Source organism: Paramisgurnus dabryanus, chromosome 20 (assembly GCF_030506205.2).
Source record: "Paramisgurnus dabryanus chromosome 20, PD_genome_1.1, whole genome shotgun sequence".
Taxonomy (NCBI): domain Eukaryota; kingdom Metazoa; phylum Chordata; class Actinopteri; order Cypriniformes; family Cobitidae; genus Paramisgurnus; species Paramisgurnus dabryanus.
The window spans coordinates 17182308-17208515 of NC_133356.1; the positions used below are offsets into that span (position 1 = coordinate 17182308).

The 26208-nt window shown below is 37.1% G+C and overlaps 2 protein-coding genes across 3 annotated transcripts; one reads left to right on the forward strand and one right to left on the reverse strand.

Annotated features, from left to right (window-relative positions):
* The first annotated feature begins 470 nt into the window (after positions 1-470).
* mcmbp (minichromosome maintenance complex binding protein) lies at positions 471-6823 on the forward strand. Of its 2 annotated transcripts, none has more exons than XM_065296723.2 (16): positions 471-657; positions 920-1005; positions 1296-1436; positions 1548-1589; positions 1738-1827; positions 1935-2064; positions 2152-2306; positions 2669-2766; positions 2858-3027; positions 3121-3244; positions 3420-3537; positions 3633-3798; positions 3971-4104; positions 5940-6104; positions 6237-6325; positions 6415-6823. In XM_065296723.2, exons 1-16 carry the CDS (start codon positions 600-602, stop codon positions 6539-6541), a joined length of 1893 nt encoding a protein of 630 aa, XP_065152795.1. In that variant the 5' UTR covers positions 471-599; the 3' UTR covers positions 6542-6823. The 2 variants fall into 2 exon arrangements, with proteins under 2 accessions (XP_065152795.1, XP_065152794.1); XM_065296722.2 differs by having other exon boundaries at positions 472-657; positions 1735-1827.
* Positions 6824-7314: 491 nt separating this feature from the next.
* inpp5f (inositol polyphosphate-5-phosphatase F) lies at positions 7315-26041 on the reverse strand. Its single transcript, XM_065296721.1, has 20 exons — positions 25608-26041; positions 23798-23878; positions 22486-22622; positions 20002-20130; positions 18600-18767; positions 18023-18079; positions 17727-17925; positions 17468-17647; positions 16792-16859; positions 15853-15977; positions 15683-15760; positions 15000-15120; positions 14674-14802; positions 14048-14165; positions 13727-13925; positions 11645-11716; positions 11480-11553; positions 10915-11043; positions 10636-10723; positions 7315-10547 (listed from the first exon to the last, which is right to left on the reverse strand). Exons 1-20 carry the CDS (start codon positions 25702-25704, stop codon positions 9431-9433), a joined length of 3366 nt encoding a protein of 1121 aa, XP_065152793.1. The 5' UTR covers positions 25705-26041; the 3' UTR covers positions 7315-9430.
* Positions 26042-26208: the final 167 nt, after the last annotated feature.

The following is a 26208-nucleotide window of genomic DNA, read 5'->3' on the forward strand; positions in this document are numbered from 1 at the left end:
ATGCTCTGAATTAAACAAATTTTCACTTATGTGATAGTCTGAATTGTTCGTACGTTGATCTAGTCTAATGCTTGGCAGATGATATAGAGATTTATGAAAGTGCGTCACGTACCAAGGCAAAAGTAATCGATCGACGTAATCAACGTACTTCGATCCTTAGTTTATCAGAAGCAAAACCATCCTAGATAAGTTGGATTTCAGCCTTTTTTTACATCAAGGCCTACAATTTTCCACAAAAAGTTTCTTTCTCAAGGAGTAAATCTACTCTAATTATAGATAAGTTACTAGGCGTGTGTTCAACTTCATGCAGGCTGCGCAGACCTTTCAGCGTATGACATCAAAGGATCGCGAGAGCGATTCGAAAGCCAGCGATGCTTTGATGTCATATACCGATTATTCTGCGCAGCACCGCATGAAAATCGAAAACTTTACAAAGCAAAAGGCCTTACGTAGAAGCAGCTACTAGGTCACGTGGTAGTTTTCATGACGCAATTTTCCCGCCACGGGGTATTGTGTGGGACTAGACAGCGGAACGTGTTTGTTGTACATGTCAGAAGCGAAAAAGTTTTAACTTTAGCCTGTTCGTAAATCCTGCAGCGATGCCTACAGTTCATGACTGGATTAATAACCCACTGGGTGTAGTTGAAGGGCTGTTTGGTAAGGCGCCATGATCAAAATGCTTATTTTTTTCAACTAATGCATGTAGTTAACAGAAGAGCATATGGTGACAAGCATGACTTTTGCGATTTTACAGTAGCTTAGTTTTTCATGTATTCAAATAACTTTTAAATGCAACTCTATTTAATAACTAACGTTAGTGAATACCTTTGTCATCATTGTAATAGGAATCTTAATAATTTGAACAAACTGCTTTTAAATCATGTTTTAATACCTAATGAAATTATTTGTGTACATCCAGCCCAAGGTAACCCCAGTCCAGACTGGGAGAAGAAGGTGGTGGAGTATTTTAAAGAGAAACTGAAACAAAACGACGCTCACACTTGGGTAACCGTTTTAAATGTATTGATTTGTCATTTTTAGGATATTGACACACATCAATCAGTCATTGCATATGTATGCAGTGTGTCCCGGAAGAAGTAAATGACGTTGCGTGTGTTTACAGTAGCCATCCAGTTTGTTTTGACAGATATCATAATGCCACACACCTGCCATTTCATTGGAGGTTGTATTGATTGTGAAACTGTTCTGCCAAATCCATTATTATAAATAGCAAATAAGTAAGGGATAATGATAGGACACTAGTTTGAATGTGCTGTCTTTAATCTGTTCTTCAGGTTCCGTCCCTGAACGATGTTCCCCTGCATTACCTAAAACCCAATAGTCTAGTGAAATTTCGCTGCATGGTCCAGGACATGTTTGATCCAGAATTTTTCATGGCTGTGTATGAGATGAATGATACTGCATCCAATTCTAAAGTAAGTTCACGAGTTTAATCCCATTATCAGTGATGCAACCTAATCTAATCCCAGTTGTTGTGTCGAAGACAAAGAACTTGTTAATATAGTTTCTAAATATTGTTCTTACAGCTGATGAAATGTGGAAAGTACAAAGATGTAACAGAGGGTGGGGTAAGTAAATACTTCCATTGTTAACCAGTAAAACATTCACACTACACAAAGCAATGCATTTATGGCTGAGTGACATTGTCATTTTATAATTAATCTTTTCAAAATCATTTGTAAATAATTATCAACATCTGAATGTTAACATCAGCAGGTGGATTTTAACTCGAGAAACACTGTGACATCAGAGAGACAAACCTTTTATTGTGTCCCTATCCCAGGAGAATCCCAATGGGTGAAGGAAATATCCTTTAGATGAACTTGTTTGCCCTCAACTGTTTCATTGGCATATGTTCACTTGGTTGCCCTAGGTCTTACAGTTTGGTTAAAGGTCTTTAACAGATCAGAAACAGTTATGAAGGCACGAGTCAGGCTCGCGTGGTCCCATCCACTTCTTATGCCCCAAACCGACATAAACGCAGCTATGAGGAAGATGATGAAATGGACACACAGCCACAACAGATGAAAGATCCCTGTCAAGGTTGGTGGGAAGAATGCATTTTGTAGTACAGTTTTAAATGTTGATTATTAAATGCAAACATTCATGATTTTCATTTGGTTTGCACAGGAGCACAGGGCTCTGCAGGTTTTCATGGCAACACGGATTCAAAGCGACAGGAGACGGAAGCGCCCAATCAAAATTCTTCTACTTCACACTGCACTTCCAGTCCGGATCTGAACTTCCCTTTGCCTGGAGAAAAGGGCCCAGCCTGTCTTGTTAAGGTTTAACTCTTAATTCTCCCTTAATCTTAAAGACCCAATGTGATTGGTTCATGAGTGTAGTTGTCCCTGTGTGTACATATTTCCAAGAGTCATTAATGTTTTTGGTCAATGCTCATTTAAATGTTATATTTTTAGGAGAACACTAAAAGTACAACAGAGATGGACAAACGTCTAGCTTTTCTTAAGTCATATTTTAATATACCTGAAGTTGTTTACTTTTTTGCTGTTTCAAGCTTTTTATACACTATAATTAAGATGTCATGGGTGGATACATGCTAACACTGTAATTTACTTGCAATAATACAGTAGCGTACAGCTTTAAATTCACACCTACACATAGACTAAGTCTCTGTAATTGGCAGGTATATGAAGACTGGGATAGCTTCAAACTGAATGACATGTTAGAAGTATATGGCATCCTCTCTGTGGACCCTGCATTAAGTGTGATTGCAGATGAGAGGTAATCATGTAAATAATCTTTTTTGGAAAATTGTTATTACAAGCACATGTTTTTACAATTACAGTGTAATACAGTAATGTCTTATTTGCAGAGAGGCGTCTTCACTGCTGGACCCCACGGAAAGCATGGAAACAGTGGAGGAGCAAAGAGTCCACAGCCCACCAGCATCACTTGTACCAAGATTACACATGCTGTATGCACAACCTCTAGTGCACAACAACCCTTTACTGCCCCCTGGTGCTGCGGAGGAAAATGGAGAATGTAGGACTTTTCCACTTTTGATCCTAATGCCATGCATAAATGTCCCCTGATTTGTTTCAGCCTGACGTGGCTCTAACCCCATGTCCTCCTCAGATTTAAGCACTTTTCGTGGGGAGCTGGCTGCAGTCAGAACAGAGCTGCTTGCTTACTTCACCCATCTCATGCTGGGAGATTCACTTGCCGCAGAGTATCTCATACTGCATCTTATCTCTAATGTGTAAGTTGCTTATTTTACTTATGGGGTTGCATATCTGAACTGTGACCCCTCTTAAATGCTGTGCAATGAAATAATATAGTAATGTTTAAATTCCATTTACCCTGCAGCTTTAAATTACCCTGCAGCTTTTATAAATAGTACATCATGAGGTTTGCATGTTTTGTTTTTCTTGTAGATATAGCCGACGTGACGTTCTTCCTCTTGGCAAATTTACCCTCAATCTCAGCGGCTGTCCTCAAAGCTCTCCATACACGGAGCATTTATACAGGGTCATCCAACATCTTGTCCCGTCTGTAAGTCATTTAGAATGTACTTTACTAGATCTTTAAATTAATTGTTAGTGTTATTTATACCAATTTTAAAATTGTTTATACTATACTTTTGCTAGTCATACCGGCTATGTATGAGCCTGCATAATATGAACAACCAGTGCATGGTGCCCAAGAAAGACTACACAGCTAATCGCCTCGTGAGTGGGACTCTTCAGCTGGCCAACAACACATCCCTGTTTTTGGATGAGACCCAGCTGGAACAAGGTCAATTGGACACCACAGGTAAGAGCATTGATTATAGAGCAAATAGAAGAAAACTGAAAGCATTAACTTGTTGTTTTGTTGCTTGTTTAATGAAGTGTAAACAAGACTTTACAGGTCATTTTTCCAATGCATTTGTTTCTTAAATACTGTTTGTCTTACACAAAGTCTTGTCTCTTTGTTTTTGGTGTAGGTGTGCGGAACATCACTGCACTGGGGAACTTGATCACTTGGCAGAAGGTTGATTACGACTTCAACTACCATCAGATGGAATTCCCCTGCAATATTAACGTGCTTATCACATCCGAAGGCCGATCCATTCTGCCGGTATGGGTCTCATTCACTTGTTTTAAATATACATTTGCCTTAAAGGGGACATATTATGAAAATCTGACTTTTCATGTTTAAGCTAAATGCTAAAATGATAGCAAGCAAAACACTTAAAGCTGCTTAATGTTATGAAGCTTGAGCTTTGACTGGACGTGTTTAAAAGTGCGCTGTTTATGATGCACATCCACAAAGGGAGTTAAACTTCCTTTTTTTTTTTTAGATAACTTAGTTAAAGTCTTGCATTTTATGCAGATAGATGCACATTGTACATTTATGTTGTATAAAGGCTTAATATTATGTAGAGTGCGTCATATAGAAAGCACTTCGGTTTGTATTTATTAACCCTTTAGTTTCACTTCATCATGCAGCTTTTCCTGTTTGAGGTTTCTGTTAAAAATATTTAATTCATTAAAAATCTAGTATGTGTTCATTGTTCTGTCATAGTTTCTTCAAAATTAAGTTTTATTTGAGTGTTTTTAATAAAAATATTTTCATTTTCACCATGACGTGTATGCCCCGCCCCTTTGATTGCCCCGCCCCAGATAATTGAGTACTCGTTCTTCAGACCTATGGATTTATCGAAATGAAAAAAATTTCATAAATGCACATCCCTATTTTTAATATGCAATAATAAATTATCTTTATGCTATTTTGAGCTTAAACGTTACATGTGTACTCAGGGGACATCAAATATTTATTTTACATCTTAAAAAAAGTGAAATGTCCCCTTTAAAGTATGCTTACCTTTAGGTTTATCCAAAGCTACTAAGTGCATTGCAAGTTATTATTTGTCACCTTTTGCAATACTTACACAATGCTCTACTAATTGAGCTACAGAAACACCGTAATGTTTTATTGCTCAAATATGACTTGTAAATATTTAGACACAAGGCTGTGGCCTTCCTGACTTGCCCTCCTAATTCCCATCAACTGTAAGCGACTAGGGTCAAATGCTAGGCATGAGGGTGGGAGTTGTTTCCATCGTGCAGTTGTGAAGACGGCCTAATATTTCCATTACAGTCCAGATGATTGTCGTCAGTCCTGACTGGACCCTGGCTTTGCTGCCTTTTTCTAACAGCCTGTGGAATGTCTAATGCTATTCCTGTATCTCAGCCCTGTAGTTGCCATGGCTGTTGCGTTACCACAAGGACATAAGAGGGAGTGGCCGGCCCGGGACAGGCCATTCATTAGGATCACTACACAATATTTTACAGTGTTACAAAGTTTGAAAAGGGAACTTGGTGTTGTTTATTGGGGTATTGGGATTGTGTGGATTTTAGGGTGTCTGACATTTCTATGAACAAGAACTCACAGTTTGAACTTAAAGGGGACATTTTCACAAGACTTTAAAGATGTAAATTAAATCTTTGGTGTCCCCAGAGTGCCTATGTGAAGTTTTAGCTCAAATACCCCACAAGATAATTTATTATTGCATATTAAAATTGCCACGTTGTAGGTGTGAGCAAAAAATTTTTGGGGTGTGTCCTTTAAAATGCAAATGAGCTGGTCGCTGCACCAAATGGCAGTGCGGTGGTTGGATAGTGCAGATTAAGGGGCGGTATTATCCCCTTCTGACATCACAACGGGAGCTAGATTTCAATAACCTATTTTTTTACATGCTTGCAGAGAGTGGTTTACCAAAACTAAGTTACTAGGTTGATCTTTTTCACATTTTCTAGGTTGATAGAAGCACTGGGGACCCAATTATAGCACTTAAACATGAAATAAGTCAGATTTTGTGATATGTCCCCTTTAAGTACAGCAAAGTAACGGTATCGGGAAAAGATTTAAGGCATGTGCGATTTGTATTTAACACCAGAATTTGTTCTCAGTCTGACTGTCAGGTCCACCTGCGGCCCACCCTGAATCCACCTAACCTTGAAGAGTATCTGAGTGCCGTGCAAGTAGCGCAAGTTCCATCTCAACTCAATAAGTACCGAATTTACCTGAGCATGGCACGTGCCCTGAACTACACCATATCGGATGAAATCACAAAGGTCAGATACACAGTTGTTGGAATTTGTCAAATACATCTCCTTGTCCAAACGTATTTGTGTTTTGAGAAGCAGGTAATAATGCATAATGATTTTTCACTCATCTTACATCCTGACACCGGTCTTGATTTGTAGGCAGTAGAAGATGACTTTGTAGAAATGCGTAAAGATGACCCTCAGAGTATGACTGCAGAAGACTTGCATAGATTACTGGTTGTTGCAAGGTGGGCTTATTTGTAAACCTTCACTAACCATAAAATAACCAAATGTAGTTGATTTTAAATACTAATGTGTGCCTTTGATACTTTTTCAGGTTGCTCTCATTGAGTCATGGGCAGAACACACTTTCTAGAGATGGCTGGATGAAAGCCAAGCAGCTAGAGGCCTTGAGAATAAGCAGAACACAACAGCACAAAAGCGTGAATGGAAATGAGCCTTAAAATATATTACTACTTAAATACTTCACAAATATTTGTTAATATTTTGGATTAAAACGTAAAAAAAAAAGCTTTCATATGGCATTTCTGTACAGCTGTTTTTTTACTGCATTTTAGATTTGGAGAACCTGGGGAAGTAGATTTTTGTTTCTGGAGAACATTTTTGTATATAAACATAAGCACATGCAGATGTATGACAAAGTATAACTGCCTTACTGCTAATATTTTCACTTCTGGCATAATAGTATTTGAAAAAAAATAAACTTTTTGAGAGCTTTGTTGTAAGATTATGTAATGTCAGCAATAACATTTACACAAACAAACATTCAAATACATGTTTTTAACACCAATGTGTTCATGAAAAGCATTAAATTAAGGTCAGCACAGGCTCATACTGACATACTTATGTGGTATGTTTTGTGAAAAAGGACACCAATGCATTCATCTCTGTTCAGTGTTGCATTTCTGACTGTGATCCACAAACCTCTCACACAGTGTCTGAATGCAAAGAATGTATTGCAGTATAGCTCTAGGCTATAAAGAGGTCTTCTCTAGGAGGAATGGCATATTATTACTGTAGGGAGAGTTAACCATTAGATGATCATCATAAGGAAAAAAATAACTTGATTGTAATACAATTTACAAAGAGAAAATTGTGCGATAGTATTATTCAAAATGACACATTTTCTTTTATTTACTTAAAAAGCGTTCTAGACAATACAGACAGTTTACACAATAGTAAATGTTTTATATATAGAGAGAGAAAACACTGGGAATAGGTTTGTCAATTGTTTTTTAATAAATACTCTACTTTGCAATAAACAAGTTCAATGGCTGGAAACAATGCACAAACATGGAAGATGATGGAAATGTGTATGTAATGTGAACACCATGGACACGTTTAAAAACAAAAATAATGACATGTCAGTTAAGTTACAAACATTGAAAATACAAGGTGGATACAAAAGCACTTTGTGACAAATGACATTAAAATGCTCAAGGAACAACCACAAAACAGTGCAACTCTTTATGCATAGAAATTAACAATATGTAACCAAAAACAATACCCACACCCAAAACAACAGGAATGACATGAAGTACTGCAGAATATTCAGCATAAATCTCAATGTTCAAGTTCAAAGCAAAGAACAGTGTGCAGTTCAGTGCATGCTGTCTTAAGTATAAAATAAACATAAAACGTCAGTTCCCATCAAAACCTGCCACACATGTATTTATCACTAACAGCCACCATATATTAAAGCTTAGTCCAAACTCAGTTTATTAAAATGACGTACCAGCTTCAGGAACGTCTGTGTATGCGTTTCAAGAGCATAGTGGAAACGAATGCATTGTTGAATACACAGCTAGACTGTGCTGCGGTACATGTGAGGTAAAAAGTACATTTAAGAGATGTTTGAAAATGTAACTGTGCCCTACAGAAGTGATCAGAGAAACCATAGAAGCTAATTTGATTTTATCATTGATATTTCTGGTTAAGAAAAGATATCATGGTGTCTTATAACATTGCTCAGCCCATCAGATCTGTAGCTATACCAGAAATTTTCTGAATGTGTGACTTTAATGCACAAACATCAATTAACCCACTTAACCCATTTAATAATGTTAAGGCAGAATCAAAAGATGATCTAATCTGTATAATTTCTCTGTTAAAGACATGGTAAAGATGCATACTATTTACACCGCAGACAAAACTTTAAAATAACCTGAATTAAAATATAAATAACAAAAATAGACTTTAATATTCTGGTAAGGCTTGCATATGAGGTCCGCTAGACAAGGAAACATGAGAACTTTGTCAAAACGGTCATGCATATAAAAACCCTAAAACTGGCTAGATGGGTTATAATCTACAGTATGTTCAAACACCGCACCGTATTCAGGTTTAAGCAGTAAGATTCTGCCTGCATACAGTTTTTACTCAGCATTGAGGAGCTTTTTAATACAGCAACTGTGATGTTATTCTACCACGTACAATTGAAGAATAAGATTAAGACGAGCTTTTGTATAATCTAGAACAAATAAATACGTTTTATGCTAATAAAACAAAGGCTTCACTTTTTAAGTTGCATGAGTGCATTATGAGCCAAAAAAACCAGAGCGTTGCCTCTTCCCATTACCCATGATTATAAACTTAAGAGCATGTAAATATAATTCTCTGTCTATAAACATCTTAATTTGACAGTTCTCACATATCTGCTACAGTACTTACATATATAATACTTACCTTTTGAATATAATTTGACCATAGATCCTACAACTATTTTGGATCGAACAAACACCACATCAAATATAAGGATTGTAACTTTCTGTTCAGTTTTCTAATGCGTAATATTAAGCTGCCCACTGCTTATTATTTAAAAAATGTCTAAGCTTCAGCAGCCAGAGAATTCAAAGTGGGTCACATGACAAATGTAGGTCTTCGGTCTTGACATGCAATAAAACTTGCCTGTCTTCATCTATCTTAAAATTATTTATTTCTTAACATGCAAACCAGCGCTATATAGATGCTTAGGGTCAGTTAGGTTAAGCTTGTACTACATTCTAAACACTGGCTGTAAACTTTGGTTTGGTTAAACTTGTGGGGGAATTAGGAATGTGGCATTAGTTAAATTGGTGAGTTAGCCCTGGTTTCACAGACAAGGCTTAAGGCTAGTCCTGGACTAAGACGCATGTTTGAAAAATAACTTGCACTGACAGATCTTAAAATATGCCAGTGCCATTGATTTGTCTCAAGATATACACTAGTAATGTCTTTTTTTCTCAAGCATGTTTATAGTCCTGGATTTAGCTGAGCCTTGTCTGTAAAATCATGCCAAGAAGTCTGATTCTAACACTAATAAAATACATCTGGGTGAAAAGCGCATATCCACATCATATCTGAATGATTCTGGTCTGGCACTGTGTAAACATTGCTTTAAATTCATTTTCTTGAGTTTCATTGACAGCCTCTGGCTCTGGGCTTTTTTGTACTTTCGCTACAGCAAAATTGATGCCTTGGGTAAGTCCAGCTTGGGTGAAACTAGCAACCTGAACCATAGAGCTCCTGATCTTAGCAAAGGGCGACACGACACGACTTCCATTGGCATCCGCAGGGGATGCTCCTATAATGCCTTCAATGCTCTTTTGTGACCCGCATGACGTTGCAGAGGGCTGGACTGTCAGAAGATTTCCTCCAGAAACTGAAGGATCCACTTCAAGCTGTGAAGGGCGATTGAGCTGCTGTTGGGAAAGTGAAGAACCAAGCTTTGCATCTGAGGGGGGTTTGGTTCCTTGAGGTGCTTGTGGTTTGGGTGCTGGGGGCACTTCCTCAAACACCTCTATTGGTTTGGTCGTTGCATCCTGGACAAACTGATGGCAGTAAGCATCAATGGGTGTCCCAAAATCGATCAGAATGGCCTCTTCTGCTTCTGAGGCCGCCCCTGGAGACTGATCATCCTGGCAAACCATTAAACTATCTGTGGTTTTGTTATCGCAGCCCGTGACTCGAATGATGGAGGGTACCGGAATCTCGACACTGCTTATAGACTGTGAACGACTGCCAAGTCGTGGCACCGATGCTACAATACCACAGCTCGGGAGCACGTAGTCTACGTTCTCCCGAGAGCCGGTGCATGGCTGCTCATCTGAGTGATATGAATCAGAATCAGAAGAAATCTCTTCTGAATGTTCATCGTTACGGTCTTTCAAGGTTGCTGAACCAGCATTGCCATCAGAAGTCTCCAAACTGCTGTCGGATTTCCAGACGTTCACGTGCAAGTTAGGCTTTAGGAAGTTCACTTTGACCTCTGGCTTTGAAAAGGTCCCTAGTCTCCCTAACTGCTTGAAGTTTCCAATGTTGACATTAGTCTTTGTCTGCTTTACTTTCTGGTTTAGTGTTGAGAACTTGTTCATGAGGAAACTTTTGCCTTGGGCCAAACCAGACCCGAGGACTTGATCCACGGCTTTGCCTTGTATTCCCATTATATCTTCATGTGGTTTACTGTGTTTCCTACAAACAAAGCAATTTTTTAAAAATATTAACAACCACGTATATACAAATTTTTTTTTTTTTTTATATAATTTTTTACATTTTTTACCTTTCTAGTTTCTTCTCAACCACCTGGACATCGAGCTCCATAGCTTGCTTGGTAATACGAAGCATTTCAGCGATGCACTGGAGTGTGTCTGAAATTCAAACAATCCAAAGGAACGGATTAATTATTTATCACAAACACAAAACCCTTCAAGCACCAGTGCATGCACAGCCAAGTTAGATCTTTTACCAACTTAACCCAAAATGTCAATCACAGAATTCCACAATGCAGAACTTTAACTAGTGCCACCACAAATCACAATATAACATCAATGGCTCCCACCTTTCCCATCATCCTCTGGATTGCGTGTGACAGCTCTCAGTGTGTGGAAGTAACCGCTTATCTCCCCGTGCTTATAGTGTAGTCGCATACAGCAGTATTTAGGTTTTCCAAAAAGAGTAGGTTCTGGACCTGCAGATCAAATCATGGTATCAATCCATCAAAGCATACTATTAATTTAAAGGGGACATATCATGAAAATTAGACTTTTTCCATGCTTTTTAAATGCTATAATTGGGTCCCCAGTACTTCTATCAACCTAGAAAATGGGATAAAGATCAACCCAGTAACTTAGTTTTGGTAAACCATTCTCTGCAAGCATGTGAAAAAAATAGGTAATTGAAATTTGGCTCCCCTTGTGATGTCAGAAGGTGATCATTTCGCCCCTTTATCTGCACTATCCAACCACGGCACTGCCATTTAGTGCCGAGATCAGCTCATTTGCATTTAAAAGGACACACCTTAAACAGCAAATTTTTGAAGACCAAAGATTTATCTGAAATCTTAAAAAAGTCTTGTGAAATGTCCCCTTTAACATAACAAGAATCTATGTTTTATGTGTTCTTACCTATTTCAATCTTTTCAAGACCTTCCAAACCGAGTCTTTGGTACTGGTTGACTTTGTCTGCTTCCTCATCATAGCTGATTAGCAACAGAGGGTGGAGAAGCGTTAATAAATTAGTGCCAGGAAATGATTACTCATTATCAAAAAAGTGAGAGAACGTGTACTTACTAGGCTACATAATATGCACAGTTGGACAGCAACAGAAGAACGTCAACGTCTTTATGCGTGGCATCTATGAGACTGAACAAAAACAGCAGAGTGAAAGGACAAAAACTTAAGTCAATGAAAAATATATTAGTACCAAGATTAATTTCACACAGACAGTATCTTGGGATGTGTGTGAATGTTCACCAATCCAGTAAGCTTCTCATATTAGGATCAGAGTTAACCTTAGGCAATTTACAAAGACTTTAATCAACCTCAGAAAAATCCAACCCAACCAGTAAGTTTTTACTACCACCAATAAATTCTCAATAGATTTGAGGAAATATTGCTCCTTCACCAGAACAGTTATTATAGAACTAAATAGGAAAATGTACCTCTTAATCAATGCTTTTAAACTGTAGGAGGAAGAGTACACTAAGAATTTAATTATTTTAAAATAAGCTTGAAAATACTAAGTATAAACAGAATAATACTCCTAAACTGTGTGTAGTATGCCAAATGTTTAAATACAATTTCAGACAAAAATCGTATAGGTCAAAAATTCATTTTTATGCCGAACCAAGATCATTTGTGACCCTACAGATTTATACATCATAATAAGCAAAAAAAAAAATATTGAGAAAATCACCTTTAAAGTTGTTAAAGATATAAGACCCTTAAAACTGGATACACTTACAACAATAAAGGTTTTGATATATTTACGGTAGAAAATTTTGAAAATATCTTCATGGAACATGATCTTTAATGATTTTTGGAATAAAAGCTAAATAATTTTGACCAATGCAATGTATTGTTGGCTGCTGCTACAAATATTCCCGTGCTCCTTATGATTGGTTTTGGGGTCCAGGGTCCAACTTTTTGTTCGTTTTTAACCCTTATGTGTTGTTGGGGCCTTTTTTTAATCTTAATTTGGCCAGTACTTTCTATGTGTTTCAGCAAACGGAAGGATTTTTGGTGACAAATCTTATATTTACACATATTTTAAGAAAATTATTTGAAATATCAAAAACGCAACAATATTCAGTGGGCAAATTACTACCCTTACGTGTTGTCAGCGGCCAAAAAAGGACACTAAATAAAGCTGCTGTTAAAATGTATCAATGTATCAGATGAATGAATACGTTTTTTGCATTTAAAAAAATCCATGATTTTAACCCTTTAATTGCCAAGTTTATTAGTGGTGTCACTGATTTGGGAAAAAATACACAAAATGACAGATTTTCAATGGAAATATTTATTGTGGACTAGATAAACCAGAAATTAAGCTCTGTTTTTTGCACAGGCCTACTAAAGGGTTAATGATGCCACATGGTGATCAACAGTAAAAATGACACATTTTACCTCTTAGCAAAAGGAAAAACCACCAACAATCAAGAATGTAAAAACATTGTTATAATGAAAGTCAATGGGGCAAAAATGGCCACAAACCATAAATGTGAAAGAAAAAAAATAAAATCTGATGCTGCACAAAAAATAAAAATGCATAAAAGCCAATGTTTTTACAAATCTTTGACATGACCAAGACTGTGAAAAAGGTGAAAAAAATCCAGTCCACAATCACTTTTTATATTGAAAATCTGTCATTTTGTGTGTTTTTTTCCCCTCAAATCAATGACATCAGTTATGAACTTGGCAATTAAAGAGTTCAAATCATGGAACTTTTGTAAACATTTGGTAGTTTTGATCAGTACTGAGGCAACAAAATGTGAAAAAAAATAATCTGATACATTTTTACAGCCATTTAATTTAGTGGCTTTTTGGCCACTAACAACACAAAAGGGTAGTAAATTGGAACAATGCACAAGGGTTAAACTTATTGTAAGGTTACTTAATAAAACGACTGAGATGCAACTGAGGTGCTTTTGAACAAGACACCTTTTCCCGGTTGCTCCATGGGCACTGCATTGATAGCTGCCCACTGCTCAGTGTGTGTAGGTTCACTGCTCACTGGAATGGGTTAATTGCAGAGTTTACATTTCGAATATGGGCTACCAATCTTGTCACACTTTCACTTTGCGAATGAGACCCAGTGTGAACTCGCTCTAATTCATTGTTAAAGAATGACAACATGCAGTGTGCTTTCACCTTGGATCACAGTCGATCAGTGCCCAACCACCATGAAACTTCTCATCTTCAGGCAACAGCAGCTGCATGTATGTCTGCAGCAAAAGGCTGACCTGCTCCTGAGCTCCTCTTTGACTCTCCTTCACTTTCTCCTCATGCTCCTTTTCTTTACTGAAGATGGAATATAGGTCTTCTGTTACTGGAAGACCCATCATGAGGTCTGGAAAGCAAATGAAAGACAAGATACTGAGCTGGACTGTTAGCATGATGTGCTTATGTAAGATAGAGTTGAACTAATTACATGATACAGACTCATATAAAAAAGTTTTAAAGTTTTCTTACCAATGACGGCCTGCCGGTAGGCGTCTCTGAATCGGTTCAGATAATAACGATTAGCGGAGTTCACACCATCCTTCATCACGCCTGCTAACTTTCGCTCTCCTGTCCGTGTGAAATCTCCCTACGTGACAGATCATAAAAAAATCAGACAGACTGAAAAGTTCGGCCTACACGCTTACTGGGTGACCAACCACTTTTTCAGTAGTATTTTTTAATATCACCCATAATGAAAGAACATCATTCATAGAAATGAGACAATAAGCCTGTGAAATACTTATGCATGCAAGTTTAAATACATACAACATGGAGGAAGTTATTATTTGCCAATCATAAGTTTAGTGTTTGCTTTCATGCAGTTTTAAAAATGAAGATTTAGCTTGTACTGTAGCAAAAAAAATGCTAAGCGTAATAACACACTGGCACATGAAACATCAAGCTGTATGCGATAATCCACAACTGAATATTTTGTCTGATTGACAGCCCTAATATAGCTTTATATAATATACAGTATGCGCTTAATGGGAGAGGTTAATATCTGATTTATCTGCTGGCTAAATACTATAGTACATGCACTTGGCAGACAGATAAAGAACAGCATCAAATCTTTGGCAGACATTTTGTCAGTGTACCTTCAGGGCTGCTGTGCCAGCGTATTGACGGCTGATGGTGTCTCCGTTGTTGGCCCACATCATCTGATAGATCCTGTAACACTTGAGGGGCAGTGGCTGCTCGGGTGGCATTACACCAAGTTTTTTCAGCTGGAACAAACAGATCAAAAGACAATTTGGGCTTTTAGCAATATTCTGTGGGAATGGTGTGGCAGTGCTCCTATATAACTCATGTTTGTTTACTGCATTTAGCACACACCGTTATCCAGAGCAACGTACAAATATAGTTTCATTATGTGTAAGTTTATCCGTTCAGAGCATTCCAAGCTCAAAGCAAGTATCCATACCTGCTGTTCCATGACTACACGGGCGATTGCAGCCTGTACCACATTAGTTCTGTCCAAACAATCCATGCAGTTAACACGGAAGATGCCCTCCTGCTGGCAGATGACTCCCGCTTGGTCCACCCTGTTTGCAAAAACAAAGATGGATTGTAATAAACCTGCTAGGGCTACACTACCAAGAAAACAAAAATTGATCTTTACTTTTACAAGATGTAATATAAGTCTCAGGTGTGCCTAGAATGTGTCTGTGAAGTTTCAGCTTAAAATACCCCACTAATCATTTGTTATAGCATGTCCAAAATGCCCCTTTTGGGTGGGAGCACAAAAGAGGAAGTAACTACTGATTTCGGTTAAAAATAAATCTGATTCCTGTGAATACAATCTGGGACAATAGTACCTTTAGCCACATTAGCACTACAATGTGCTAACAAACACATTCAGAAAAGCTTTTGGGTAAAGTCAGTCAGTGGCCGTGGGCATGGATTTGTTAGTGTGACATCACATTAACAAGATAATCAAAACAGCATGTCTATTGGGACTGCTCTGGTTTCACATGGATTTAAAAAAAGACAATTGGGTGGATTTGTTAATTGTAAGTTGGTTGTGTTCACACACTGCCAACACACATTTATGTCCAAACCTTGTAAAAGTGGATTTTGCGTAATATGGGCCCTTTAATGACTCACCATGCCCATCTCATGTCCGTGATGATGTCACAGATGGCATCTGTGAGTGTCTGCACATTCTCAAACTTCATCCCTCGACTGGGAAGAAACAAAGCAAAAAATCAATTGATTTGGAGACTGGTTCAAAATGTATCCACTGACACAGGCCTGATGTTTTCCTTTGCACTTACCAGTGCTCATGGAAATCAAATGAAACATATGTTAAGTTGGGATTGTTGTACAGAAGCACTTGTTTGAGAAACGCATCTCCAATCATCTTCTCTCTGCCATTTTGGTCGACTAAGTTAATGATAACCTAGAGACAAAATGAGCTGTAAGTTACGGTAAACAGTAATTGATTCTTTTTATACACAATATACATATTTGTGATCCAGTCTGTAAAAAATCAAGCTAAGCATTTTTTTTGTGAATTACTGTTTTCTACATAAAATCATCCTTCATAATATAGAGAACATTGTGTGAAAATATAGCTTTGGTTTTTTTAATATTGAAATGAATGACTAAAATCAAACACTGATGTGTCAGTGACAAGAACGGTTCGGCAAGATGAGAAATCCAAAAATCTTAAAAAAAAATTGTAAATGCATGCATCAGGTTTATTTCAATGCACATAGTGTATTTATGTAAATTTTATGCAATAAAAAATTATATTTGAACCATTTATGAAATTTAGGACAGAATGGACATGAAAATGTCAAATGGTGTAACCGGCAATTGCGCCAAAGAATGATATTTTATCCACCTTGATGGCATGTAAGCATAATCATCAAAAAAAAAAAAATTCTATTTACACCAATTGACAAAGACTGGTTTCACCACATTGACATTTTTGCAATTATCCCCCAAATATTATGTCAAAATAAAATAAAACCAGAAATTTTTAACTTGGTCCTCAAAAAGAAAATGTATGCAAGTAATCTGCAAATTTATTTTGAAATTTCAACCCTTTAACATTTACCATACGGACCATACGGACACAAAATAATTAACGTCATGTCATTGATGCTTTTAATCCCATAATTTCATTATTAGACTTCAGCCTGGATTTTCACAGACAAGAGTCACATTTTTATCCTCCACAACATTGCTATACTTCAAGCACACCTTACCATTTTTTTGTAAATTTCAACTTGTTGTTCAAAATGGGCAGCAAAATAAGGCATGGTTTCCTTCTCGCCTGAAATATCAAACAGAACTGTGAAAAACTGTCTTGTAGCAAAGACAACGCTGCAAGTACACCACACTATTACAATGATAAAAAGTTAAACAGGCATGACTATTAAGACATGAAAGCACACCAACTTCCCATTTCCAGGAAAATAAACATTTCCAAACAATGACTACGGACGGTTCAAAGGATAGCTTGGTTACACTTTATTTTGATAGTCCACTTTAGACATTCTGCTAACTATAAATAACTTTGCAACTACATGTCAACTAACTGTCATTAGAGTATTAGTAGACTGTAAGGGTTGGGGTTAGGGAAGAGGTTTGGGTTAGTGGAATAAGTTGACATGCACCTGCAAAGATACTTATAGTCAGTTGAATGTCTGTTGAGATATCATCACAATGAAGTGTTAGTAGATATTAAGCAGACAGTCTACTAATTCTCTAAAGATTGGTAGTTGACAAGTAGTTGCAAAGTTACTTATAATTAATAAAATGTCTAAAGTGGACTATCAAAATAAAGTGTTACCAATAGCTTTTCCATAAAGAGAAGTGCTAGACTGAGCTGTGAGTAGAGTCTCATTTAATGAGAGATTCGATTACACAAAAACGACTCACCTTTCTCTATCCTCGGTCTGGGGTTGTAGCGATATCCAGCTTGGCTCCAGAATACAGGAACGGAGCCTCGTATCTGTACAAAGGATAGTGTGTGACTATGCACATGGATTAGCTGCTCTGTCTCCACGTAATTGGCCACATGTCCATCTGTGTCCACTCCCCTCCTCTTGTAGCGCATTCCTTTGGTGGAAATCACAAAATGTTATAAAGGTATGAACACTTAATGAAATGTATTTGCTATGTCCTATACGTTTGGTACCTGCACGGTGACGGCTTCGTCTGGAGATGAGGGCCACGGTAAAGCGTGGATGAATGTCATCCACGCAAGTGGGTTCATCTGGAGGGGTATCTGGGCTGCTCTTTTCTTCATCAGAGGTCTCGTTGTAGTTCACAACTAACTCCTCTACCTGCACAAAGCCTTGGATGATGGGAACCACCCATCGGTCCACCTCAGGAACCTGCAAAACCAGACATTTAATTTCATCACCATTTAGGTTAAGTTTACATTTTCAGACAATTCTAAATTTATATGAATTCATGAAAAAAAGTTTGCACCTGCAAGTCGATGAGGTCTTTGACCATGTGTTTGTTCCAGAAGAATTTATCATCTACCTAAAAGACAAACAACACATATCACGGGACACATTATTATAAGTAGTATAAAATGTCAATTTGCTTTATTCGTGGACTTTTAGCCTTTTAATTAGATGCAAACCAAACTTAAATGTTTACCTACAGCAAAGCAGAAACGCACAGCATTATCAACTTTTGTGGTAAACAACTTAAAAACCTTTTTTGTACTGGTAAACCCACTACCTTTCTCTCTTCTCTCTTTAAACACTAATAAGAGAAGTATGCAAGCACATTATTGTTTAAAACCATATACTGGTTGTGTTTCAACAGAAGACTTTATTCTTAAAGAAAGGAGAAATGAAGCTTGGCTATGAATGTATATTTGCATCCTGTAGAAAACGAAAATAAAGACCACTCATTTAAACCAGACAGTTTCTGCAACAGTATGTGATAACCACACATTATTCATTTCATTTCAGTCACATGTTGAAATTTAAAGTAAATATAGAAGTGCTTAAACATTTTAAAAATACCATTGTAAGCTCTGAAGATCTCGTACCTTTTTCCAAAGGGGTTGATCTGACTTGCCTGATGCTCCCTGTCGCTGAACTGTATTGGTAAGGTCATAGGTTAAACTATAGTAGAACGAATCGGAGTCCATGAATATCTTATAGAGCTCATCAAGCAGCCGCTTCTCCAGACGTTCCTTCTCTTTGTTCTCTTTGACCTGTGAGGCAAGTTAACATTAGATCATGAGAGTAAACCAACAGATTAAAGTAAAATATGTGTCAACTTAATTTTTATGGTAAAATGAGGTTTGTATACATTCATTCTAGAGAACCATGAATGTGCATAAACTGAACAGCGGATTTTATATTAATCATAATCAGTGGCGGCCAGTGACTTCTTTATTCGAGGGTGCTCGATGCAAAGTTTGTCACAACATGTATGTACTAGCCGTCATGTATGTGGTTCCTTTTTTCTAAATATGTGTTGTGCGCATCTAGAGATCCTGTGTGCATCACGTGTCTTGTCAAATAAGTGCCTTCTGCAGATGCGTCTAAAGGGTTTATGATAAGAGTTTATGATAAAATTGAATGCTGTCATTCTGCTTAACATCCATGTGTTCCACTGATGAAAGAAAGACTTGTATAATATGGTTTGGAACAACATAAGCATGAATATGTTTGCCAGATACTCGTATAATCTCATGTGTAATCAGAGTTTACTGTTAAGGGAGTGTCATGCGTGTATATTGTGAACGTGAGCGTCTCTTTTCTCATGAACGGTAATGACGCGTGTGCAGCAGGCACTTATTTTGACAAAACATGTGATGCACATGGTTCACATGAAGCAACAAACACATATTTTGAAAACGCAAGCAACACACATGACACTCCGAACACTTATTTTGGATTAGCGCCCCTTGGATGAGCAGTCACGAGCCACCAGATCATATTTACAATCTTTTAGTAAGCAGTTGTTCCTTGTCGTGTTAACACAGCATATTTAGTATATAAATTACTGACACTAAAAAAAGATATTTCAACAAAAAAGGAAAAATCTGTCCAAATCTATTGTATGGGTTTGAAACTACATTGCACAAAAGGAGATTTTAGGCAGATTTCTTAGTTTTACCATTCACTTTCACAGTACACACTCAAAAAAATGCTGGGTTATTTTAAACCCAGCGTTGGCTCAAAAAAGGGACGAGGCCAGCAGTTGGGTTAAATTAACCTAGAAAATGTTTATATTTCACTCAACAATGGGTCAAAAAAAATTATTTTTAAAGTGTGCAATAAAATTGAATGCTGTAATTCTGCTTAACATCCATGTGTTCCACTGATGAAAGAAAGACTTGTATAATATGGTTTGGAACAACATAAGCATAAATTTAATTGAATTTTAATTTCATGTTGTTTCTTTAAAATGAATTTGAATTTGAAACCCCATCTATCAACCTTTTTCTTCATGGGAACAGCAACATTAGATTTGATCTGATTCAGTGTCTTCAGCAGGAACTTTGACTCATCCGGTGACTGGGTGATTTTCTCTGGCTTGTTGATTCCAAAATGGTGCTTTTTGCAAAGCTGAAACAGAATTAGAGAAACAGTATCATATTGAAATAATACAGTAAAAAATTATTGACAATACACAATAAAATGTTGTTGCTGAGAGTATCTGATACGATCATAATTACTAGCCAGGTTAAAAAATATGTGACCCCAAAGTCTCAACCTATTTTATGAAATAAAGAGCATTAAATTTGATTTCACACCGTTTTCAATCTTTGACTTGACCTTACTCGGTCAATATTAAAAATATTAAGATTAGATTTTCACATAATGTTTCTAATATTATGTAGGATGATTTTATGTGGAAGATAGTAAATTACAAAAATGACTTTAGCTGAGATTTCACAGGTAGGGTCATATATATTTGTAGCCGATACAATTACATCTGTAATATACATGAACCTCTATACTTCCTTGCCATCAGACCAAAGCTGTTCTAGTAATTGCTTATTTAAAACCAAAGTGTGCAAAGAAACTAACACTGTCATGTTTGTGTCAGTACAGAATCATGTGCCCATAAACAAATATAACCACTACAATCAAACAACCCAAGGCAAAATATTCTGAGACATCACATCTGGAGAATGGAGTTCAGTATATCTTAAACACCACTGACTGTTTCACTTACATGATTTAACTTTTCCTTTCAATCCAAGAGGCTCCCTTGAGAGACTGATTCCTTAGAAACATCATGCTTCCTCTGGAACTCCTTAGAAACACACACCACTACTCTTCCGCTAATTGTGTGTCAACCATGCACTACACAAGAGGGCTAAAATATTTCTAGTGTATTGTCACAGGCCTACACTAAGTCTCAACTGGGCACACTAACAAGTGGGAATTTGGGAAAACAATCCAGTATAATCTATCAGTATCCATTTAACAATCTACCAACATAAACACTGATAAGAAATAACAATTGAAACGTTAGAGAAAGATATTTAGTGCATGAAATGTGTTGAATGAACTACAAATGTAGCAATGTTTTACATTAATCTCTTTTGCTTCATTCTATATTCGCAGAAATGGTGTACAGAATTACATTTCATGAAACAGATCACCCAAATATGAAACTGTTACCTACACATAGTTACAAACCTGTGTGCCTGTTTGTATCTATACACTATCAAATATGCATATATATATTTTTTTTTAAATATGGACAAACCATACGCAATAAGTTCACGCAGAAAACTCGGTTTTAACCCATGATCGGGTCAAATGTGGATATTTTCCAGGTTTTCCATTTTTGGTTGTGTTCCAAATGGTTGTGTTTGTCCAATTTTAAGTTAATACAACCTAGCATTTTTAGTGTGAAGAAAGATAAATTTTTAAAGGTGCCAAAGAATGCATTGAAATTAGGTCTTTAACGATTAATCGTGTGTCCCATTAAAATGCCTGTTTGAAATCGATTCTGAATCGCAAGGCTACGGTTCTGTGTTTCATGCGCAGCTTGTGTGTGTACTACGACATTTGGTCAGTAGAAAGTCCTTATCAATCTAAAATCATTATCGAGTCGAAATTGTCGTTTATAACGTGAAATTAAAAAGCAACACTCGTTAAACAAAATCATTCAAAATATTCTTTATTATCATGAAAATACCTAAAACCATTTTAAGAACAGCGATATAAATATTCCTATAGACATTTCGTTGGAATAGCGTTTGTAATGCTACTTCTTCTGTGGCACAAAGAGAGTTTCTGCACGAGAGCGCCCCCTGGCTTTGGGAAAGTGCCGGGATTTCACCATAATTCATTATAATTCATTCATGGACAAAACGACAGTACAGTAGCTGCCAGTAACTTACTGTAGATTTTACATTTATGTAATTTACTGGCAACAGCTTGTTAAATGAAGTTTAAATGAACATGAACCATTTTCACTCTTCATCTTCTACAGTAAGTTACTAGCAACCACCTGCATAATTACAGCATTTTTTTTACAGTGAAGGTAAATAAAGTTTTTTATTCTATGGCACCTTTAAGAATTTGGACAGTCTTCATTTAAAGACGCTCTAAGCGAATCTGTGTGATGTCACTTCTTGTTGAGTGTTGTCAAACAAAACGGAGCGTAGCTAACTCCTCTCTTCCCCATTCCTTCCATGCTTTCTGAAAGAGTCATGAACGGCCCAACCCCCACTCCCAAATCCTTCTTGTCGTTTATTGGCTAGAACACTTTGTTATGTTTCGCGGTGGTAGGTGTGACCACTTTGTTTTTGTTGCAGTTTGTGGAGCCTGGGCTGTCTACAGAGACCGCGCTTTTTACAGTGTGTTCAGGGGACAGGCAGCTAGCGGATAGTTAGGAGATGACCTTTCACCAGTTTATTTCATAATGTATAAAATCCTTTATCCCCAGTCAGTATTATCTACCTCTAATTCCAGATCCTGAGGTTCGTCCTCTGAGAGTGGAACGACTACTATCTTGGTGATCTTGTACACTTTGTGGTCTCCTGGCAACTGGCCCACCAGCGCTTTCTGGCGAATCAGAATCAGCCCCAGAGGAAGATCTGCCCAAAGGGGGGGAAAGAAAAAGTGTCAAATACATCTCACATTTTCCTGCTCTAGCCAGCATGACTCAGTCCTATGGAAATATTCTAATAACAATGACTTCAGTTTGACTTGAAGCATTATGTACTTTCACTGACAGCTTAAATTAGATCAACAGATAAAAGTGCTCCTTGCAGCAGGCAACTCTGCAATGTTTGGGTGGACAATTTTAATAAGAACAGCCTAAGCTCTATGTACAAATAAATATCAGGTTTATGAATTTTACAACACAGTCATGATATACCTCATTTATTTGTGTAGTCTTCAACTGCATAAGACCACAGTGTAAAAGGCTAATTATTTTAGACATCAAAGAAAAAGCATAATGCATACATTAAAGATGTTTGTTACATGTTGCGTTTCTGAGATTAAAAAAGGAAGAGAGAACAACAGCATTATACATAAACGTCACCATGTACATCTGTCAACAAACCACAGAGGCTCACTTCTCAAAACAGCTTCAGAACAATGAAACGAAAGCATTATGTATCCTACTATTTCACATTATCCAAACAATTCCTTAATTTTTCATCATTCTGACCTGTTAAAAAAACACTTTTTTAAGTGGTGTTCTGAACCCACCACCATATGCCATTGTTGGTCATCAAACAGACAGGCCCTAGCCCAAAGCCATGCATGCCTTTGAGCCAATGCTACTATTAAACTCTGCAGGAAGTCAATCTATTAATAGTTAACATACAGTTGTCTCTGCAATTTAAATTGAAAGAAGAAAACATATTTTAAGATTGCACACACAAACTTAATCTGCTAAGGCTATATCAGTAGTTCCGGACACCAGTTGTTCTTCTTCCAAATGCCGGGCTATCTGATTTCAGTATTTTCCTAACAGTGTGTTAGCCATATTTGCATGTTGTGTAATCTTTGAACTGTTATCACATCCAAATGTTTGATAACTGGAGATGAGCAACAAAGCACTGCAAGTAAATTAGCAAATATGAAATAATAGTAAACCAAATTAGGCTGAAATTTGTGGTGCCTTTCATTATTTTATTACTTTCGATTTTCATGATATGTCCACTTTAATAAATAAAAAAAGGCAGAATTTAGAACTTCATTCTCATACTTTATTAACTCAATCTGGCTATGCTTTTCTGCCTATGACTTTTAGACTTACCGGCATGAAGCTGTATTTTTCCAATAACTCCCTCCACAAGGCCCAAACAGACAGGGTTCCAGGCAAGCAGCAGATCGGTTGCTGCAATATAATAAAAAATAAAAAAATAAAAGCATTGTCTAAACATCTTTTAATTCCTAATAGAAAGTCACTGAACTTCCCATCAGTAGATAATTTAAACATAGTCCAGGTTTGAGTTCAGGTAGAGTTAGTTACATCTTGCACAAGTTTGCACATTATGATCTTACTGCACTTTAACCCAACAGCTCCAGGAGCCTGTACCTGCAAGTAATTTACTGTATTGTGTTTTAGATAAAGAAAAATCTGCAGAGCGAGAAGTAAACCAGTAAGTACAGTGGTGTAACCTCACCCTGACATGCTGGAGTATTAAACATATTGTTAGGGATTCTTTTAAAGCAACTGGCACTGCATCTATGCATCATGCATACAGTGGAAACCCTTTTCCAGTTAAATAATGAAACAGCAGTGCAACCTAAACCCGATCAGCATGGCTGCACACACACGTGTTAAAGAACAGCAAGAACTCATTCAAAAGGCTGTGCACATATTTAAAAAGATGTATTACTGTAGCTGTCCATCCAGTTTTAAAGGTCCAGACTCACAGTAGTAGTTAGTAGACATATTCAAATGTGTGGTAAAGCTGTATGTGTGTTTTGTGAGAAAGCCATTTAAGCCATGTGACTGTTAATGTCTGTCATGGTAAAACCTTTGGTGAAAATGTCTCTGAAAACATATCAAAGTGGAACATTTTAAAATTCTGCATTTTGTAAACAGCTTAAAACAAAAATTTCATTCATGGGAAACTTTACCTAAGGTTACAGAGGAGTCTGTAGCAAGTACTTGTTTTAGTGTCTGGTCCGAAAAAACAAGAGATAATCTATCTCTGATGTGTCTTGACCAAATGCACTCTCTCAAGTACCAGAGTCTTATGACTTACCCTGACTTTTAACCATTTTACCGTGTAACGCTGTTCTTGTGAGATCTTTATGGGGATTAAAATAGCACGGCCCGGCATATTTAGAAATAGGTTAACTTAGTAATAAGATGACTTGATGTGATGCATAATTAAATAATCAAATCATTCACTATTTTAGTTTCTTAAAATCATGAAGATTCGTTTAAGCATTGGTCATGTTGTTTTTATTGTTATAATTATTTTTGTTACAATAATAATAAAAACTATTATTATTATTATTATTATTATTATTAATTTTTTTTTACTAGTGTTATAATAATTATAATGATCATCATTATTGTTATTATTATTATTAGTGGCATTAGCTCTGTAGATCAATTGTCTGGCCAGTGGGACGTCACACCAACCGAAATGGGTTTCCTTGCTAAATGAACAAAATACTGATTCACAATTGACATCTAATCGTCCTTGCCCACAAAATATATGTCCGCCTGCACATTACAATACCTTGTGTAAATAAAAATATTTGTCACGACATCCTGCCAAAACATCCTGAGGTTTTAACTGACACGCGTGTCATCCACGCACTGCTGCTCTGAAAGTAGGTTAATGAAAACAACAAAGAGATGTCTGTAAACTGGGCATATTTTTAAAAACAACCTCAGACATTTTAATGTCTTTAACTTCCTAATAATTCTCAGAGATCCCTCTCATCCATAGGGAGTACAAATCACTTCTGTCTGTTTTGAAGCTCTGTCGTGCTCAGAAACTATGCGCCAAGAATGGCAACAATGTATCCAGTGAACATAAAACATTCTAACACACATCATGTACAGTGCAACGAAGTGACAGGGTTGAAATATGAAGCATTACCCGGTTTCACGGTCAGAGATCCATCTTTCCTGCTGCACCACAGCGCGTAATCTCCGCTCTGGAGAATATAATGATCTTTAGCTTGAAAAAGCTCCATGTTCACTAAAATCCCAAAACAGGCGCATCCAAACAGCAAACGCCTGGATTTGTTCCCGATAACGTCAACGAGGAAACGATGAAGCAGTTCGCAGTCCCAATAACGCCGCCAGACTGCTGCTTACAACCAGCTAACCAGCTAGCGCTGTACCTGTGTAAACGTTATATTAACTTGATAAAAGTCCACATCTTGTCAGTTACTGACCGACCATCGAAAACGAGTCATTGGCGTATTTAATAGCCAAAAACTGAACAAGGCTGATAATGGTGATGTGTTTAAGAAATGTGCCGGGTCTTTCTGATATTTTCCACTAAGGGGAGCAGCACCGACTGAAACCATTTCCTCTAGTTATACACAGACACGTGACCTCCTCCGTCACACCGACCATTATATTTCATGTTTGTTTATAGATGCCCCACCTGCACTTGTTTTTGATGTATTGTTTAGCATTGGTTTGTGCTGGGGCCTTACATCATTGATGGGCTATCTCATCTCAGTATTATA